This window comes from Jatropha curcas, chromosome 7 (genome assembly GCF_041381405.1).
Source record: "Jatropha curcas cultivar XTBG-Jc1 chromosome 7, XTBG_Jcur_1.0, whole genome shotgun sequence".
NCBI lineage: Eukaryota > Viridiplantae > Streptophyta > Magnoliopsida > Malpighiales > Euphorbiaceae > Jatropha > Jatropha curcas.
Window position 1 is genome coordinate 22,652,985 of NC_143157.1, and position 20,830 is coordinate 22,673,814.

Consider the following 20,830-nt stretch of genomic DNA (forward strand, 5'->3'; position numbering starts at 1 on the left):
CAAAAGTTCAAAATTATAAATAAATTTCCTTCGACAGACTTTTCCTTTTCATCTTGCTTAAGATTTTTTTTTCTTATTATTTATTACCTTAAATGGTTGTTAGTTTCCTGAATTTGCGGTCAATTTTAATCATGTTATCCTAATGATGAATTATTACTAAAATAGTGAAATTTACAAAAATTACTCTTTCTGTCTCGTAAAAATAGATTTAATTTCATTTTCGTATAAATTAAAAAATATATAATTTTGTCTAGTCTTTTTCCTAATACATCTTTACTATTCATTGGGCTCCACCGACATGTCGTACAGGCTGTTCACAGTTTTGTAAACTAAATCGCCAATAAATTTTTTCCACCTAGGCATCGAATAGGATGCCATGTGGACCATGTAAGAAAGGTTTCCAATCATATCATTGTCATACGTAAATAGTTAAATACAACCACAATTTTTTTTTATTTAGAAATAACACGGTATTAGGTGTTAATTTTCATATTAGTTTGATTAGATAAACCACTCAACGAACCTGAGGTGATTTTAGTGAAAATGAATCGGATTTCTGAAATAATAAGTCAAATGTTTTTAAACATTATGAATGGAAAATATCTTGAATAAAAGTATTTGTCTTTTAAAGATTTAATGCGCAGAACATGACATTAAAAAGTAAAAAGTAGAAAGATTTCAATATTTCATACATCAATCTTAGCCATTTGGTTAAAATTAATATCATTTGCCTAAAATATTATTAGTTGTAGTGCATATATATATTAATTGTTCAGGTCTCATTAGGCTAAAATTAGCATCATTTGCATATCAATTATTAATTGCAATATATCCAGATTTCGCTTCTAGAAAGTTGTATTGTATACATTAGTCTTAGCCATTTGGCTAAAATTAACATAATTTGCAGTGACTTGTACATCTACTAACGTTTATAATTCTTGCATTAATCATTAATAAAATATAAAAAATATTGAGATATTAGAATATCAAGCTCAATACAACACCAATGCTGCTTCTTGATCCACAAAGGAAATATATATATATATATACTTTAATTTGCAGGAAGCTTAAAGAAGACAGGAACGACTTAAATCACCTTTTGATTCTTCAAATTAAGCAGAACACTTTCATTTCTTTAGCTCTTGGCAGTGACTTAAACCACCCAACCAATTTTAAAGAACATAATCTGCACTCCAATAAAAGGAAATCTCAGTCAAGATTGTTAAAAAATAATTAGGAGAACTATCTTGGTTGAAGATAAACTTCAACCCAATACCTTTTGGTCCAGTCCTAGCTACCTCTCTGCTTTAGCCATTTCAGCTGAATTTATCTATCTAACAATGCATTTCATTTTCATCTAATATTAAGTCTCCAACGAAATAAACCACAGGGATCTTTTTTCCTCCAAAGAGATAAACCACATGATCTATATGATCTAGATAAAGGTTAGTAAGCCGTGATGGAATAGAATGTAACGTAATCAAATGAAAAAAAAAGAAAGGACGCATTCATTCTTGAATAGATCATAATTAAAGAAAAAATTGAATGCATTGTAACGCACTAACAGCAACTCATTGGAAAGGGTTTGGGATACATACAAATTACAACCTTAAATTTGAATAAAGATTAAAAAAAAGGGTTTCAATGTATATCAGTACACATCCGGAAAAAAAAAAAACCAAATAAAAAAGTTGATTTCTTTACACTCTCACCCTATTCAAAACCAAACCCAGATAAATTACAAAAACATGCTTCTCATATTGGCACCAACACCAAATGCCTTATTCTGTATGTGGGAGCTATATATCTATCTGCTATCACCTTTTCTTCTTCCCTTAAAAAAGTAATAATAATAATAATAATAAACTGAATAGCCATCAAACTTGCATTAGCTCCACTTCCAAGAACTTGAACTTGCTAATAATTTCAACTTACCGTAGAAGTTCGGCTTTTCCTTCCAAACATAAGAAGCTTTCTAAACCCTTTAGCAGCTTTTGGAGAGGTTTCATCGCTATTCCATTTCTTCCTTGAATGAAGTACTGGTTCTGTACTTGTAATTTCATGATATGGTGGAGTTGATATTTCTATCTCAGATTTTTTTGGCAAAGGCATATTGTCAATTTTCACATTGACGTTCTCAGCAGAAATGTTCAAAGCCTCACTTAGTGGTTCGGGCAGAGGATGATCATCAGAAGTTTTAATTTCTTCAGAAATAATTGGAGCTGCTAATCCCTCATCATTACTCTTCAGATAATCTTGTTGTTCAGATGAGTCAATGCATATGGAAACTTCATTACATTGTGCTTCATTTTTCTCCATTGAAGGCATGCTCTGTAATTCTTTGATATCTTCGAATTCATGAATGCCATTAGTAACTGCTACTTCTTTTGGCTTCTCTTCTTTAACCACATTGCTTTCTTTCTTTTGAGAAACATCAGATTTTACTGTCTTAGGACTTGGTTTCTTATTATCAGCACCAGAAATCTTGTGTGTTGTCTTTTTGGTTTGAAGAGGTTTTGATTGGACTGGTTCCACCTTTGTTGTTGCTCGAGCAGTGGCAAGGCGATCCATAGTAGAGCTCCTAAAGACTGGTTTTTTAGTCTCTTGGCTTGGAGATGGGATTTTGGACTCTTCTTTCTTTAAGGAAGTTGAAGTAGTAGATGGTTTTTTCACCGGCATTTTCTTGGATGTTAGATTAGTGCCTGCTGCACTCCTTTCAGCTATTCGCTTCTGCCGTTGAAGCATTAACTCCTCCATTCTCATTCTATTCTCTTCTTCCTATTCATAAGTAGATAGGAAGTCAAAAAAAAATTATCCATCCTCATTACAACAAAAGGAACATGTAACATAAGAAAAAAATTATTTACATTGATGTCAATAAGATTAAGAACAATATCACCTCATACATAAATTCCCATAACCAAAAATAGCCAAAATATTCTCCCAGAAGTATTTAACAACAACACATATTATATTTTGTAGTGCTGTTATACTATTTGCAAGACCATTAACATGTTATAAATACCCACTTTCATCAATCATCAATTTCATAAAGTTCAAAATAATGTTAAATTAATGTTGCATATAGTGCCTATCTGTTTTCTTATCTCTAATTCATTCACATAGTGGTAAATAAATTTTAAAAATAGTACTTAATAAATATAATAAATACCTTCTCAGATTTACTTTTTGTCCTGCCTCCAGAAACCGGTTTTTTGGTCTTTGACATCAAGTCTGATTTGCTTCTTGCAAGAGCTCCATTTGAAACTTTTGATCTTGCTTCTTTACCCAGAACTTTTCCACCTGAATTTCTCTCTTTTTTGCTATTAGCACCCTTATCATCAGAAAAAAGCTTATCTTCAACAGCATTTGTTTCAAGAACTGAATGTCTTCCATTGACTTCAGCAGATAAAATATCATTCTCATAATCCATCTCTGGAGTCCAAGACAACACAGCGTTATCAGTGCCTGAATCACGCCCAAGCACCATATAAAGGTCATCAGGTTCATGGGTTCCAAATGTTGCAGCCTTATGATCATGTGAAATTTCTGGGTTGCCATTGTCGTATCGAGTAGCTTCAAGTATATCAGCAGCAATGCTTATATCTGTTCTTAATATGGATTCAGATTGATCATCTACTAACTGTCTAGCTTGAATCATGAATGAATCATCAACTGCAACTTCCTTTTTACTTTTCTCAAAGCGGAAATGATCATCAGCTATTGATGAAGCATAATCACCATTATTTACAGGCTTATCTTGCTGATTGCTGATAAACCAATCTCCTTCCTTTGGTTTTCTGATCATCAAGGATTCAGATGAGTAATCCGAAACAGTAACTTGTGAATGATTTCCCAATTCTTCATTTCCTTGAGAAAACATCAACTCCTCATATGTACTTTCCCTTTTCTTTGTCATTACCTTTAAATTTTCGCCGGCTTCGAAGTTTTCAAGTCGAGACTCACCTTCGTTACTCCTCTCTATCTTAGCTGTGATAAAGGAATCATTTGAAATAGCTCTTTGCTTAGTCATTTTCTCTAATTCCAAGTTCAATGCAGATGACATTCCCTCCTTAGAGCTTGTAAAGTACTCCTGATCTGGTAAAGGACGTGGTTCGGTTCCAAAGGAGTCTGAATCCTTGTCCTGCATAAGAAGGTTTTGAAAGGCACCCCATTGGTCATTTCCTTTTTGTGCATCGGGATTATTTGCAGCTTCATCTATTGGGTTGTGATGTGATTTCTTATGGTGGCGTGAGGTTGATTTATGTCTTCTAGCCAATGTGCCAACAGCTTCCTCCACTTGCTGCTTGATGGTTTCTCCATCAATGAATTCGTCCTCATCAGATGTTTCATCCGACATGCTGTCTTTCTCTTTTGAAGTTATGTAATTAATGTTGCGAATGACAACCCTTCTTGATGACTTCTTCCCATGCTTATTTCTTCGTTCCTTCTCCTGCTTTTCACCATTCTGCAAATTGTCATCAGATTCTGTCTCTGAGCTTGAATCACTAGGTTCAGTGGAATCATCTTGGTAACTCTTCTTCTTCTTCTTCTTTGATGATGATTTATGCTTTTTTTGATCATCTGGCTCCCATTCACGCCCAAAGCTCGAATCATCCATTTTTGGAGGCCATTGCATATTCCCAGGAAAATAAGGAGGGGCAACTTGCATACCAGGATAAAGGTAGCCTTGATATGGGGTAATTTGTTGAAACAAAGGTCCTTGAAAATTGTGCATGTATTGAGGAAGATGGTTCGGCCATGTCATGGGCACTTGAGTTTTGCTTTCCATTGTTTGCGCCAGAGTTGATGTTGGCAAACTAGTATCTGTTAATATGTTCACAAACATCAAAGATAGTGACTGTTTCTAAACCATCTCTAACTCTTTCTAACATTTTCTATTTTTCTAGTTGCTAAAAATGTTAGACAATCAAAGCAACAATGTACCATACCTTGGTTTAGGTCTACACTTCCAAGGCTAGAGTCAGAAACTGATGCATCTATTGAACCATTCTGCTTCCCGACAGAGAGACTGGGGATTTGGTTAGGATAATTTTCCTCGCCGGTGAGTACTATTCCAGAAGTTCCAAGATAAGGTAGCTCCAATCTAGATGCCTGCATTGCTGCAATTTCATCCATCCAAAGCCGGTCTTGATTCTTTTTCTTGCATAGTTCCATAAAATTTAAGCATGCTTCCCTGAGTGGAAACCATATATAGATCTTAAACTACTATTACTTCTGCTGCAACAAAACAACAAGACTATGATGGTATTGGCATACTGATAGTTTTTCATACCTTAACCGTGAAGCTCCAAAAGCATCAGCAAATGAAATAAGATCATTTATACAGTCAAGTTCAAATCCTGTAACTAAAGCACGAGCATATGCCATTGCTTGCTCTCTGTGGAGCACAGCTTTCCTAGTTTCCAGCGCACGCTGAAGGCGAATCCTGTTCATCAACCCGAGCTGAACAGTCAATGCTTAATAGTTCAAATTCATTGCATCATCAAATATATCAGTTGCAAGATTTTACTTGGAACTGTCTTCCTGTGCAGCATCACCAGTAGCTCCATCATAATCTCGTTTTGACTAAAAATGTGGAATCAAAATACAAGTCCAGAATTTATGACATGAGGAATGAAAGAAAACATCACCAAATATTATTGTGTGAAATTTCAATTAATCACATACCTTAGATGAGGCTGTGGACTTTTGGTAGTTTCCACCAACACCTGAAAGATTTTCCAGTTATCCAATAATATATAGGACTTTTTTTAGTTAATAATGGTTTGATTAGAGTTTGAAATTGTAATTTTCGCATTCCTGGACTTCGACATTTGTGACCCAAAACTCACTAGAACTTAGGGGTGGCCACCGCTTTGATTTGGACTCGGACTGGAGAGGACTAAGTTCCAGTCCCTCCCCAAGTTTGAGGGACAAAACTGCCTGCAACTGCCAGTTGAATTGGCAGTTCCAGTCAGGTGAGATCATAAACTAAAAACTTTAAGAAAGAAACAGAAGGATGCAACGGCTAAAAATAGCCATTGAGCCTTTTGTGCCCAATTTTCTAACATACATTGAAAACAAAAAGAAAAGTTGAACTAGAATTAGGATGGGAACTTGCTCTGCACAAAAACAGGGACCAGGATCAGTCAGGACCCATTTCGGCTGCAATTAAAAACTGGGACCTCACAAGTTGGTTCAGGTCTGGATTCCATTCCCTCAGTCCTGGACGCTGGTCCAGTGGACCGGGCACTGCTATTAGAACTTATAGAAAGTATTAATGCTATTAGATATATACCTTCCATGTCTGCACTTGATAGCTCATTTGATTGAACTGAGTTCTCAATCTGCTCTAACTCTCTCTCTATTGTCACAAATCTTTCAAGAACTTCTGGTGTGCTAACAAATCTTACAAATCTACAGTGACAAGAACAAGTCTTGGTCTTAAATATCAAAGTGACAAATCTATATAGAGTGAACAGCTACAATAAGATGACTACTACTAATAATGACTAAATTAGGAATATCAAAACTCCTGCTTCCTTCTTCTACTTTGGCCTAATTGCATTTCAATGAAAACAGATTAATAAATCAGATCAAATTAGTATAAATGACCAAACTTCCAATTCCAGTTCATATTGATACTACAGGAATGAATGAACGAATTGATTCACTAAATTTAACAATATTGAATTATTACAAATTCTTTACCAGTACGGCCAATCCCAAATACAGTAAATGTCCTCAACTAATAATAGCTGACAAAAGAAAACACGGTTGGCTCAAAAATATAAATCTGACAACCCAAGATCTGAAAAAAATACAAACTACCAAAAAAAAAAAAAAAAAATAATTAAGAAGGGGATTCTGGCCCATTTTGAATTTTAATCCAAATCTGGCAAAATTTAGAAGGATATTATATGGAAAAGAAATTTCAATTGCATTTCATGCAATAAAACTAAAAAATTACTACATAATGAACAACTAGTGTACAAGAATTAGAAGAAGTGGTAAAAGGGGTAACCTCTGCAGAGTAGCCTTAGTGAACCAGTAAGCATTTGGCGGAGGAGGACGAAGAGAAATGGAGTAGCCACCTTTAGATATTTGATCTTTAGCAGTTGTTAAATGCAAAATAAATGGGTCGAGAAGCCCAGATGCCAATTTCTCACTCGCTCCACCAGCAAAAATCACAAGATCACATCTTTAACCGAGAAAAAAAAACAAAAGAATCAAATTCCATAAATAAAAAGACATAACCATAAGAGCTTTTACGTGAAACATATATATACCTAGTTCTGGTTGGAGTGAGCTGAAACAGAGCATGATCGAGAAGTGTTCTTGGGTCCATTGTTAACTGAAATAGAGAGAGTAAAAAAGATAGAAACACAGTTGTTACTTAGTTCCAAAGGATCATAATAGTTTCATATATTTAATGTTGCAGTGTTATTTTTATTGTTATTACATTTGAGAAAAAGAAATCAAGAAAGAGATTTTCAAGAAAGAAGAAGAAGAATTCATGATATTTTTGGGAATTGCACAGATTCCACGTGAAATGCCGACAGAAGCACTTCCTTTTCTGTTTCTGTTGCAGAAGAATTTAAAGACTTGAGTGAGCGTGTGTTGTTAAGCTAAGAATGAATCTAAGGTGGTGGGTTGATGAAATAGTTTTTGTATGTTTTTTCCACATAGACTTAAGACCGAGACAGAAATACAAAATTTCTTTTACAAAAACAAGAAAATGTTAGTTGAGAAGTCTGTTTCTTGGAGTAAATGAAATAGTAGTAGTAAGTAATAAACTAGGAAATGAAGAGAAGAGAAGAGAGGAGAGGAGATAAATAGGCCAGGCCTCAGGTCAGGTGGTTCTCGCCTTTTGTTTATTTCTTTTCTTGGCTTAGCTGTCATTATGAGCGGTGACTGAAGGGAAGAGTAGAGTGAGGATGTGGCAAAGAACAGTCAGAGCCAGCCAGTGCTTCCTTAAAATTAAGTGTTTCTGTTTCTCTGAAGCACATAAACTTGAACATGTTTCACCCTCTTTATGTACTTTGGGTTTTTAACAATGACTAAGACATGCTAATTTTGTTCAATCTATCAATAATAATTATTTGTATGCCTAATTGATAACCCTTGACCTTAAGTTCAATTGATGGTTGATAAATAGCAATCACTTAATTTATATAATTTGTATTAAATAAATGAAAATAATTATTGGAAAGTTGTACCAACTTTAGGAATGAATGATCTATTATCGCCTTTGATCTCAAGAGTTACCATTTAAATGTAGCATAATGTACTTTGTAGTTTCACTTCAACCACTTAGTCACTTCACCCAACATTAATTATTGGAGTTCAATTATTATGAGTGGTTACATAGAGCTTTTTAATGTGTTTTGAAGAGGTATAGAACAAAAATAATTGATGTATCTCATAGCCAATTAACTTTCACAAATTAAATATCTATTATAGTAGATATTTTTGTTTTTTTATATATGGGAGGTTCAACGGACTGGAATAATATTGTGGGCTATACGGAGGAAGCCCTCCCCTTTGAATAATATTCACAAAATTTATGATAACTTTGTGATGAAGAGAAAGCAGATATTTGGTATTAATTTTAAACTTTAAAGATTTTGAAATATTTGTCAAAAAAAATGAGCGTCGTTGTTATATGGATTAACTTAATTGACAATTAAAGAATTAAATTAATTAATTTTAAGATAAATACTTTTCATTCGAACTTTTTGAGTATCATATTTTTTGAATAGACATATTTGAATTTTAATAAATTTAGAGTGGGTTGAAATTATATATCGACTTGAATTCTTTAATTATTTATCAATAAAATTTACTTTTTGCTAATCTAATCACTTATTGGTTATTTTGAAGTTTTTCTTTTAAATTGTAGTTGAATTTATTAATTTATAGCTTTTTAATTTTTGATTTTTAAACTTCATAGATTTAGCATAACATTAATCTAATTGTAGAAAAATCAAATCAAGTCAACACCTTTTTTGATGCCATATAACTGTAAACGACCAACAAAATAATATTAAAAAAGTATTATTAAATAATAAATTGTTTTGGCACATCATAAGTTTTTAAAGTGGTACTGTGGTTATTCTATTAACAACAGCCAATTCAATATCTTTTATATCCTTCAAACAGTTAATAATTAAACGCTGCTAAAACAATTAATATATATTAACAGGATTTTTAATATACTCTACAAAAGAGATATTGATCTAATTTTCTTAATCTTTAAAAACTTGCTTTTTTTAGAAAATCTTTTAAAACTATTAAAAGATAAAGAATAAAAGGAATTACTTCTTCATGAGTGTTGTTCTTCTTTACGAGAATTTATTGCTAAATAAATATATAATATTTAGTTTTATCTTTTTTAATATTATCCTTTTTAATTTTAATTTTATTACTAAAAAATGTGTATAATTTTTTTTTGATTTATAGATATTGTAAAAGTACTTTACCTTCACCGATGTGTATTGTGAATGATGATGATGATGATGAGGACTAGGCAACCCATTCTGATAAGTGGCATTACTACGGGGTCCATATATGACCATTTTGTTTGATTTCTCCTTTGTTAATTTTTCCATTGAAATGAAATTGCAACCACTATCATTATCATCCACCCAAAACTTTACTTTCACACTCTTCCAAAAAAAAAAAAAAAAAAAAAAAAAAAAAAAAAAATCTTTTCATGTGGTATATCTCTGGGATGATGTACGTTGTATATTGTTTTTATACTTGCGTGAGGTATCCAATCCAGTCCATAAATCTGTCTAATTCTTATTCGCTCTTAAGGGTGAAAGGGCTAATATAGGAAGAATTTGAGTTGGAAAGAATCAAATTCATGACCTATGTTATAGTGATTAACCCCGCAAGTGCTCTTTACTATTGAACTATTTCATTCGGATTATATATTTATTTTCTTTTAACTTTTAAAAATAATAAAATACTATTTTTTAAAAAATTTCAAGTGCAAATGCAATTACTCCCAAATTTTATGAACTTCAATTATAAAATATAGAATAATTTTAGGCACATTTAATGAGTAGAATTGGCTTGAACTGTGATAAATTCAATCATTAGTAACATAGAAACAGCGGTTAGTCTTCACAGACTTTTTCCTCTTTGAATTTTTATTTTCTAAGCAGTACTTGATAACAACATTACTATGATATGCACAAGATATATCCTCGTGGCAAGTACGTATAAGATCCGACAAGATCTATATTTAAATCTTCTCTGAATAAATAAATATATATATATATATATATATATATATATATATATAATTCTGAAAAAAAAAATAAAAAGGAAATTATATCAATATATTTTTTTTAAATATAATTTGAAAGGAATATTGATATGTATCTTTGGATAGCATAGATTGATCTCATGGACAACCAAGAAAAAAAAAGGTCATTTATCTCATAATACATGTACAAATGCATCAACCACCAGATAATATTTTTAAAATTATAATGATCACAAAAATGTTAATTACTTATCTAATTTTTAGATCAATTAATTATGTCCATCTCAACCAGGCCACTGTGCCCAAAAGGGCATTTATTGTTTGGATCATCTTAGCCAAAGTTAGGAGAAGATGTTGATGCTGACTGCTTGATGTTTATGGTTTCTTCTCCTTTTTTTTTTTTTTTTTTTTTTTTTTTTTAAAAAAAAAAAAAACAGTATGCTCAATTTTCTATTTATATATTTTTGATATCCAAATAAAAATGCATGACAAACTGACCAACTTTATGCTTTGGTTTTAAGGAATAATATTTATTTGTGTTGAAATTTGTTGTTATTCTTTTATGGGAAAGTACAAAAAAATTATTACTATGTGGTATTGCATTTTTATTAAAAAGGATTAAAGTTTTTTTTTTTTTTAGACATTTAAATTTCTGTGATTTTTTTCATTACATTTAAGTGAGAAATACAATAAGATTGCTTGTATTTAATGATCGATATTTTATAAAATATAGTGCAAACTATTTTTTAATTGGTATTTTATTTTTATATAATATGAAATATTAATTGTTTTAGTCTAATTAGGCAAATCATAAAGAAAAAAAAGGTCAAGAGATTTGTATTAATAATATATTTTGGTTTTTCCTATTTTAAAATTTATAATTTTATTGTATGAGTACTTTTTTTATGTTAAGGCTCTGTTCGGTAATATTAGGTGCTCTAAAAGTTGTTGGTTGTTTTTTAGCTAAACACTAGCAGAGTAACGTTTCATGATCCACCCATCTAACTTCTAAATACTAATATAAATGTTGTGTTATATTTCTAAAAAAAAAAGCATTATTCAAATGAACAATATAAATAATAGAGAAATAATTTTGACCATAATAAAAAATTGATCTCACAAAAAAATATTATTTCTGTAGGTTTAATATCTAGTTAATGCTTCGTTTGGTATAAATAAATTCAAAATATGAATTTCATTTGTAAATAAATTATTCATATTTGGTATGATTAATTTAATACATATAATTCAACTGAATTCTATATAATCATTTATAAAATAAATTTATAATTGAAAATTCATTTACTTTTGTTTCCTAAAATATCATTGAAATAGTATATTAATTATATTCATATTATGCTATATATTTTTTTATATTTTTATTAAAATAAATATATAAAATAAAAATGATATTAATAAAATTATTGCATTTAATTTAGTGATGAATGAATATTTAACTTGAATCTCTCTCATTAATAGTAAAAAAATGCTCAAAATATTAAAATAAAAGATGAAAAATATTAAAATAAAAACATGATAATAAGTTTCTAAAAAAAAAAAAAATTTCAAAAGGTATTGCTCAAGTTTGATAAAATAAATAATTAAAAAATTAACTTTAATTTTATCATAAAAAGTTGGATCGTTTAGTTTATAGAATTCATTTCGAAATTTCATCTATTTTTATGGGATTTGATGTAGTCATATATAATTCCATGGAATTAAACTCCTAAAATTAATATTTATATTTTTTTATTCTAAATACAAAAATATGTATTTATAAATGAATTTTGCAAAATTTTATGAAAATTCATTTATTTTAAATAAGGAGTAATTGAAAAAATATATGAAGTAGCGAACAAAAGATTTGGCAATGAAATCTGCATAGTTGATGTTAAAAAAAAACAAAAATTGAAGCCCACTTCGTAAAACTGGAAATATCTGTTAGATGCATATGGGCCTATATTTGTCCTTACAATAAAAGCTCAAGTTTTCATATGGGCCCCTCAGTTGATTATCCAATCTATTGAATAGAAAATTCGATGGGCTGAAATAATACTGCAGACTATATAAAGAGAAACCTTCCGAATTTCAAAACACAGCAAATAAACCAAATTTAGATGAGGTAACTCGGATTAACTGGAATCGCTTGGGTGGGTCAGCTCTCAGCGGGTTTGAATTAAAATGAGTTTTAGAGATGGTCTGACCAGTTCTTGCAATGAGCTCTCATTTTTATCGGTTGAACCAAACAGATCGGACCGAATCATCTATTAGTAGTGCACTTCATTTAATAAAGAAGCACCAAATGTTGAACACATGGCAACACATTTGTGGAGGCAAGGCAAATACATATTCAGTGATGAAGAGGGAACCATGTGAGGGTTTTTTGTATTCAGCCGTTTTCATGTGAGTTCCTAATCTTTCTTCCCAATTCCCATATGCGGTCTGTGACACACTTCAATACCTCCTCCTTATAAATACTACCATATTAATTTGGAAAATAAAATCTAAGCAATGAAAAATTTTGTGTATGCTCTATCTTTCCTTTCTGCTCTGCTCATTCCACTGCCTACCTTTGCCAGAGACATTCAATGGCTTCAGTCACATACGTGTATGTATACACACACACACACACACACACATATATATATATATATATTAACTTTATTAGTTTCAAATTTTCGTTTTATAATTATATTGTTAGTGCTGAGTTATTTATTTAAGGCTCTGTCAGTAAAATTAGCCATTTCGGCAGTTTTACTAGCTTTTAAAAGTTAAGATACCGTTTTATAAAAAAGTTAATCCATATGATATTTAATTTTTAGTGTTTTATGAAAAGTTACTAAAAACGGCTAATAGTTATCAAAATAGCTAATTTTGTCGAATAGACTCTGAGAGCTGAACAATGTCTAGCTAAAACAATCTTTTTATCGTGCTCATAAATATGAAACGCTTCATGCACTAGAGTCATCTTTTTTGATTAGTTTTTTAAAGTTTATAGTTTCATGCATTGCAGATTATGTGCATAATGGTACACACCCAAGAACAGAAGTTAGCAGATTAATAATGGTAGCAGAAATTTCTATTAGAGAAAGGGAGCAAATGAAGAAGCAAACAAGAGCAAGAAGACTCCAAATTGCTGGCTCGAGATTGCCAAATTGCTTGCATGCTTGTGGGTCATGTTCCCCTTGTAGATTAGTAATAGTTACCTCAGAATGTGCAGCAACAGAAACATGCCCTGTGTCATATAGGTGTATGTGCAATAATAAATATTACCCTGTTCCTTAAATGACCTTCAATTATGTATTATAATGTAACTTAATTAGTTGCCTTGCATGATATTGTAGTGATCTAAAATAGACTGTGTGTGTAATCTCAACAGTTTTGATCAATATTTAATAGATGAAACGTTTAAATCCAAAATCTTTCTCGCAAAATATACAATCCATGAGAATAAGTTATGTAATATATTATAATTTTAGATGAAATTTGGTTATTTAATTCAAGGATAAGACTACTGTACGAAGTTTAAAATTTCTTTATTAATACATAATGTTTTTAACCATTAAATTTAAAGTAATTAAATATAAACGGTTAGATTTAAAGTTAAACAAATTACTGGTCACTTATTCTATAGATTATAAAAAAATAAGCTATTTACTTTTCATCAAAATATCTAATTTATTTATCCAAAATAAGTATTTAAAATTTTAATAAAGAATTATAGATTTTTATTTATCTTGTTATTGAAATATTTATCATGTATTTATATACAATTGAAGCTATATTATATATACATGGAACTTCATTATCTTTTTAAATATAATTCTAAACTTTTATTATTTGTAGTAATAATAATAATAAAAAGCTTTCCATAACTAAATAAAATAATTCAATATAATTGAAAAAAAAATTTAATGAGTAATAAAAATCTGAGAAAACTTAGGATAAAACAATGACACTGAATATTAATATGTCGCCATTAGATTCTAATATTTAAAAATTGACCACTATATTAAATAATAAATAACAACTAGTTGCTGATTTTGTAAATAAAATATTCCATCTAATTTGTAAAAAAAAAAATCAAATATTTATTTTATTTTTATTTTGAAAAAAATTATTTCTTTTGCCAAAAGTAAAAATTTAGCTTTTTATAAATACAATGCAATTATAAATCTAATAAAAAAATATCACTCTAAAAAATTCTTTCTGGTCATCATTGATTGAGGGTTTGTTTTCATCTGTTCTCCCTAAACTATACGCTATATCATTTTATTAACCATATATTTCAATTTATCATTTAAAATCCTTCAACTATTATTAAAATAGAAGGATACTTTTTCTCATTAAATAATTAAAAAATCATATAAGTTAAATACTCCTCTAAACAAGTTAAGGCACCTAATTATCCTTTAGTCCAATTTTTTAATAGCATGAAGTGCAAAAAGTCATGTTGATTGTTGAGGAAATGAAATATTTTGTCAACCTAAAATGAAATTAAAGATTTGCAGTGTAATTAATTATACTTGGAAGCACATTAATTTTCCGTCAAAGGAGTACATGACAATGAGATTTGAATATGACTTAAACTTTTTTTTTTTTTTGAAAACTACCAGTATCCAGATCATATTATTAGAGATCGCTTAATTCTGCTCGGGGTTTAGTCACAGTTAAAATTTATCGCCCCTCTCTACAGGTGCATTTAGTATAGATCGAATTTGAAAGCTCTTCCCATATGCCCAACACGCATTGTCAACTGAGCCACAATCCATAGATAACATGAGTTAAACTGTTGCCTTACCATATATATACCATCTATATATGAGGCCCAAAAACCGGGTTTATATTTACTTTTACTGCTGAATTTTACAAGTCTAGATTTATTATTTTCCTAAACTGTCTCTAGTTTTCTCCCTTCCTTTTCTTCACCTATATCTCATTTCCCTCTAAATCAACAGTTGATTACAAGGTTCTAGAAGTTAATCACAAGAACCTTACTAATTTCACTTAGTTTGATAGATCCTAAATAAATACAGCATGGATACTTTTTTTGGAATAATAATAATAATTATATATTTTTAGCAATTCGTCTTACGAAATAAAAATATCAAGCCAAGCCTGTCAAGACCATTTTTTTTTTTTCTAATGAGCAAGGCATGAAATTGTTTAGACAATAATTTAAAAGTGAATGGAATATTGAATCTAATAGGTAGGCCAATCAGATATGATTTGGTTGATCTTTACATTCGATCTTTTGAAAATTTTCACCAATGCGGTGAGTAAAGGGAAATGTTACCCTTATTTTATAACTCATAATGTTCTTGAACCTCTCAATGAATTAAAAAAAAAAAAAAAATAGAAGTACAAGCTCTCATCGCACTCCCTTCATATTGCTGCCACTATGATCATAATATACTAACTCATAATATGGTTCAAGGGCCGGTTAAGGTTCATGTGAATGTTAAAATCTGAATTTGAATCAGCGATTAACCGGCGGTTCCGGTCCGATTCGAATTGAAAATTTTCTATTTTTATTTTCAAAATGATAATCACTTAGCCTATTTTATATATTTCTAAAAGTCTCAATAATATTTTACTACATGATATACTTTACTTAAGATTTTTTTTTAAATACACTTTGCTTTAAAAATTAAAAATCTAAAAAGTAAAATGGTAAAAAAAGAGAGAAATATTTAATCTAAACTTATATTGTTTTTAACTTTTTTTTTACCCTTTTAAATTGTTTACTAAGTTTAAAATTATATCATTTTGAAGAACTTTTCAAAATTTTCTTATAATTTATTTAATTAATAACATGTAAACAAAATAAAGTGATAATTTATTTGATTATTTTGTAAAAAATAATTAATTTTATTCTTATATGAGTATGAATATTCTAAAATTTATTCAAAATAAAATTTATCAATATTTTTTAAACTCATATTAATATTTTCAAAAGAAAGATGTAACGTTAGAACTGATTTTTTCTTTTTTTTGAAAACATATATCGGTCGGAACCGTCCGGCCGGAACCGAAACCGAAACCGAACCGAAACCTGCATTTCAAGGGCCAGTTCAAGTTCAATATTTTAAAAATTTTGAATCATTGGTTCCATGAACCGGAACCAGCGATTCAATGAATCGGCCATGCCTAGCAACAGGACTTTGTTTATTTATGAGCTCTTTCTGTTAAGAATTTCACATCATCTCAATATCAAATCCCAAAGAGCATGTAACGGTGGCAAGTTAGTCAGTTAATTAATTTTCTTTTTCAATTTATTAAAGATTTTTATGGGCTGAAATAACACATTGTAGTTGAGATGACTCAAACTCAAGACGTTCCACTCCTCATATAAGTAAGAAGACCAACCAGATCACCATCTGATTAACAGTTAGTTAATTAGTTAGTACTAACATTTTAGGATTGGTTTGCTCAAACTCAAGTAAGCTCACATCACATTTTCAAATAGTGTTCTTCGGTTAGTATTAATTGGATGTGAAAGTTGTCTTTTTGTTTTGTCGCATTAAATTCTTTAAAAAATAATAAAACTCTATTTTTGGTTAGTAATTACAAAGCGTTTTATTAAATATATTTTCATTTATATCTTTTCAATTATAGATCCAAATGTTCAATTTTCATGCAATGAGTTGAGAATAATTAATATGAAAACTTTTAAGACTATACGAATTTTCATTTATTTGGTGAATATCCTTGTACTAAAAGGAAACATCTATCCACTAGTACTAAAGACAGCTTAATTAGTACTAATTAGAATGCAACACTTTATGGTAAGAAGAATCAGCATTTCGAGAAGCACTTTAAATGTAATAAGCTTTCCAATGTGAAGAAGGATTAGTCTTTATCATATCTTCGGTAAGTAATAAAAAAGAAAGAAAAGAACTACCACAACATTGTTTTAGCATATTTAGCTTCCATTGAATATATATATATATATATATATATATATATATATATATATATATATATATATATATATATATATATATATATATATATATATATATATATATAAATAGAGCTTTCTCTAATTTTTTATAATTGTTGACATAATTTCAAGATTTTCCATCTGTCTTCTCAAAGGTTTGAATCTTGAACGTTTCTCTTTAATGTTTAACTGGTGCAATGCAAGGAAATTTTTGAAGACGTCATAGGAAGAATTTTCAAAGAGTCAACAAAACCCTACAAACATTCATGCTGTATACAAGAAAAAAAATGAAACTTGCTATTTGATTATTTAGTTGGAAAACATGCAAGTGAGAGCTATGTTCTCCGTACACTTATGACCAAAAATGAAAGAAAAAGCAATATTCATATGTAGGCATTCACAACTAAACATATTATTATTAGACTAGTTTGATGACTATAAGACTACACAAACAGAACGAAACGTATATGAAGGGGTCAAGAAAATTTCCAAGTACAAAACAGATGTTAGGAGTGGTCAAGGCATTTATTTTAAAAAAATTTTTCCAGCAGCCGTCAAAATCAGAACACGGTTTGTGTTAGTAATAATATAAATATTCAACCTTTTCACATACATTAACAACAAAAGAATTCCTCTTCAAAATTCAACTGAAAAAGTAAAATAAGCATATTCTTCACTCTTCTCTTTTATATATAAGGCAAAGCTAGCACATTCCTCTCCTGCAAGTGCTTAATATAGAATAAGCCAGAGAAAAGCAAACAAATACTATAAACTATACACATCCCTTAACTATTTTTGTAACCATGAATCGATCATCATCGTACATAGTGAAATTCCAACGCCAATTTCTTAGCCAAACCCAGATGATGAATCGCGTTATCAAACCATGCGATGTGTTCATTAATCATCGAGGGATTGATACAAAACGCACTGTCGTTTCTTTGCTTTATGATCATCTTTCTAGGTTTAACCTATGTCCTTTCTTGGACAACAAGAATATGAAACCAGGCGATAAGTTGTTTGAAAATATTAATAGAGCAATCAAGCAATGTGAGGTTGGTGTAACAGTTTTTTCTCCACGTTACTGTGAGTCATATTTTTGTCTTCATGAGCTAGCTTTGATAATGGAGTCCAAGAAAAAAGTTATTCCTATATTTTGTGACATTAAGCCTTCGCAACTTCGCATTGTCAACAAAGGACTGTGTACAGAAGAGGAGATTCATAGGTTTAATTGGGCTCTTGAAGAGGCAAAGCACACCGTAGGGCTAACGTTCGATTCATTAAAAGGGTAAGAAATAAGATCAAGCACTCTCAGATTTGCCTTCCTAGTTTCTTATTTCTTTTGGGTTTTGTTTTTGAATGCTTTATATATATATATATATATATATAGCTATTTGAGTAACTTTTTATAAAATATTAAAAATTACATGTTACTAGGATTAATTTTTTATAAAACAATACTTTAATCTCTGAAAATTTAGTTCAAATGCAATTTTACCTAACACTATAAAAAATTAACGCGTAGTCAATATACTAAAAACTACTTTAAAAGCTATTGCTAAACACAGTCAACATTACTAGGACCAATGCCTTTGTTTTTCGATGTTGTATATATGTATAACAAATACAAATTAAGAATACTAGAGTTAGCTGCATTAGTATAACTCACAATTTTAGATGAATTAATTTTCAGCTAATGGTTTAATAGTACGATAAAGTCTTTTTACTAGGACCTGATTAATTTTCGACCATAAGTTAGGAATACTAGAGTCTTTTTTAATTTTCAGTGGATTCAACCCATCTCCTTAAATTTAATCAGGTAGCTTTGATGCATTTGACTTTAATTGCTTGTTCAAACTTATAACTGATATATGGACCGACTAACATATATCTAGATATGAAGTTCTGATGTCGTATATATTAAATTCTATAAGTCCAAACAATATAAATTTATAAGTGAATGTTAAATCAATTTCAGTAAAACTAAATAGACTCGTGTGCATTGATGCATGCATGTGCTTATGTAAGCTTACTAATTAATCTATATTTATGTATTTATAATAGTGACTTTATTTTAAGAAAAAGAAGTTTTTATATATTTCTTTATGTTCTTCCTAATTGTACTATGTTTTGGTTGACAGGAACTGGTCGGAAGTGGTGACGAGTGCTTCAGATATTATAATCAAAAGCTTAATTGAGATCGAGAATGAAAAACAAAAGCAGCGTCGAAAGATTTCAATGCCTTATTAATTCCAAAAACTTCATTTTCGATTTTCATGCATTAATTAATTGTTTAATTACTACTAATAAACATTGTCAAATCAATTCGTTTGTTTATTCATTCTTTTTATGTTTATGTTTGTATTTTTATTCGTAATAAAAGAAATAATCCAATGGGCTTTTTGGCATTGTAATAAATATGCAGATATGTAGCTCAATAAGCTCGCTTTGTATTATCAATGATTAATTTGATTTCTTCCATTTGTTGGTGTAATAAAAGATGTATAGTTTTTTTTTTTTTTTTTTTTCACGGGAAAGCTCGATAGGTCGAAATAATCCAATGGGCTTTTTGGCATTGTAATAAATATGCAGATATGTAGCTCAATAAGCTAGCTTTGTTTTGAAGAATATTATCAATGATTAATTTGATTTCTTCCATTTGTTGGTGTAATAAAAGATGTATAGTTTTTTTTTCATGGGGAGGCTCGATGGGTCGAAGTGACAATGCGAGCTGTATAATAGATGTAGCTCTCCCTTGAATTCACAAAATTGATAAAAACACTTATGGTCGAGAAAATTTGAATTCGAGACATCTTACTCTTCACATATTTGAGAAAACCAAATCCAACGATACATGATTGACATATTTTTTCTTTTCACTAATAAATAGTAGCTTGGAGAATGCTTGTTATTCTCCGTAACGAAGGACCTTATATTGGCTGCAAATGTCAGGGACTTCTCCGTAATTTCTCCAAACAATAGCAATATTAATCAAATTTTAAGAATTTAATAGTAATTTCTGAAAAGAAAAATCAACTATAATTTGAGAAAATTTAAAAAGAGAAAAAAAGAAAATAAATTTTTATGGAATGGGGAAATAATAATTTTATATTGAGATTTTCAATATAATATTATTTTTTTAAAATAATCAATCAAACGATAATGCTAAGCAAATTCCAATTTCACTTTATTAACAACTTTTTCTTACTAAATTACAAAGAAAAAGAGATAAAAACTTCTTTTAGAAAAGAAAAGAAAAATAATACCAAAGAAACTTCAACATGCAACCTCTTACATATGAATTTTATTTCATCTAATCTAACTAATCTAAGTAGTTACTTAACTAAACCATGGTTAATAATGAACCATGTATGTACATCTTCTTCTCTTCTCTATTCTCTGGTTAATTAGAATATAAGAAAAGAAGAAGAAGAAGACGAAGAAGAAGAAGAAGGAAGACAAGTAGAAAGATCAAAAGAAAATAATCCTCCTCCAAATAATCCTCTAATGGAGAAACCCAAAACTTGAATAATCTCTGCTGCATATCTCATCAACGATGGCCTTAGAGACACTGCCCAAAGACCCACCATTGCCATTACTATTTC

General features: G+C 29.8%; 2 protein-coding genes across 3 annotated transcripts; one reads left to right on the forward strand and one right to left on the reverse strand.

Annotated features, from left to right (window-relative positions):
• Positions 1–1,529: 1,529 nt before the first annotated feature.
• Positions 1,530–8,008, reverse strand: CIP7 (COP1-interacting protein 7). 2 transcript variants are annotated; one of them, XM_089724102.1, is made up of 10 exons: positions 7,871–8,008; positions 7,293–7,357; positions 7,028–7,204; positions 6,302–6,420; positions 5,692–5,732; positions 5,534–5,589; positions 5,297–5,449; positions 4,953–5,197; positions 3,173–4,827; positions 1,530–2,778 (listed from the first exon to the last, which is right to left on the reverse strand). In XM_089724102.1, the coding sequence occupies exons 2-10, from the start codon at positions 7,349–7,351 to the stop codon at positions 1,927–1,929; spliced, it is 3,357 nt and encodes a 1,118-aa protein (XP_089580228.1). In that variant the 5' UTR covers positions 7,352–7,357; positions 7,871–8,008; the 3' UTR covers positions 1,530–1,926. The 2 variants fall into 2 exon arrangements, with proteins under 2 accessions (XP_089580228.1, XP_012084915.1); XM_012229525.4 differs by lacking the exon at positions 7,871–8,008 and adding an exon at positions 7,466–7,813.
• A 10,020-nt stretch (positions 8,009–18,028) lies between these two features.
• Positions 18,029–20,539, forward strand: LOC105644281 (putative 2' cyclic ADP-D-ribose synthase BdTIR). The gene is given in 3 exon segments (XM_020683272.2): positions 18,029–18,513; positions 19,367–19,477; positions 20,187–20,539. Coding segments are annotated over 3 exon segments (645 nt in total). The 3' UTR covers positions 20,236–20,539.
• The last annotated feature ends 291 nt before the right edge of the window (positions 20,540–20,830 follow it).

Coding starts and splice junctions, on each gene's coding strand:
- CIP7 (XM_089724102.1), bottom strand. CDS start 7,351: ATGGACCCAAGAACACTTCTCGATCATGCTCTGTTTCAGCTCACTCCA. Junction 6,421..7,027: donor ACTAAGGCTACTCTGCAGAG/GTTACCCCTTTT, acceptor TTGTCACTGTAG/ATTTGTAAGATTTGTTAGCA. Junction 5,590..5,691: donor AGTCCACAGCCTCATCTAAG/GTATGTGATTAA, acceptor CCACATTTTTAG/TCAAAACGAGATTATGATGG.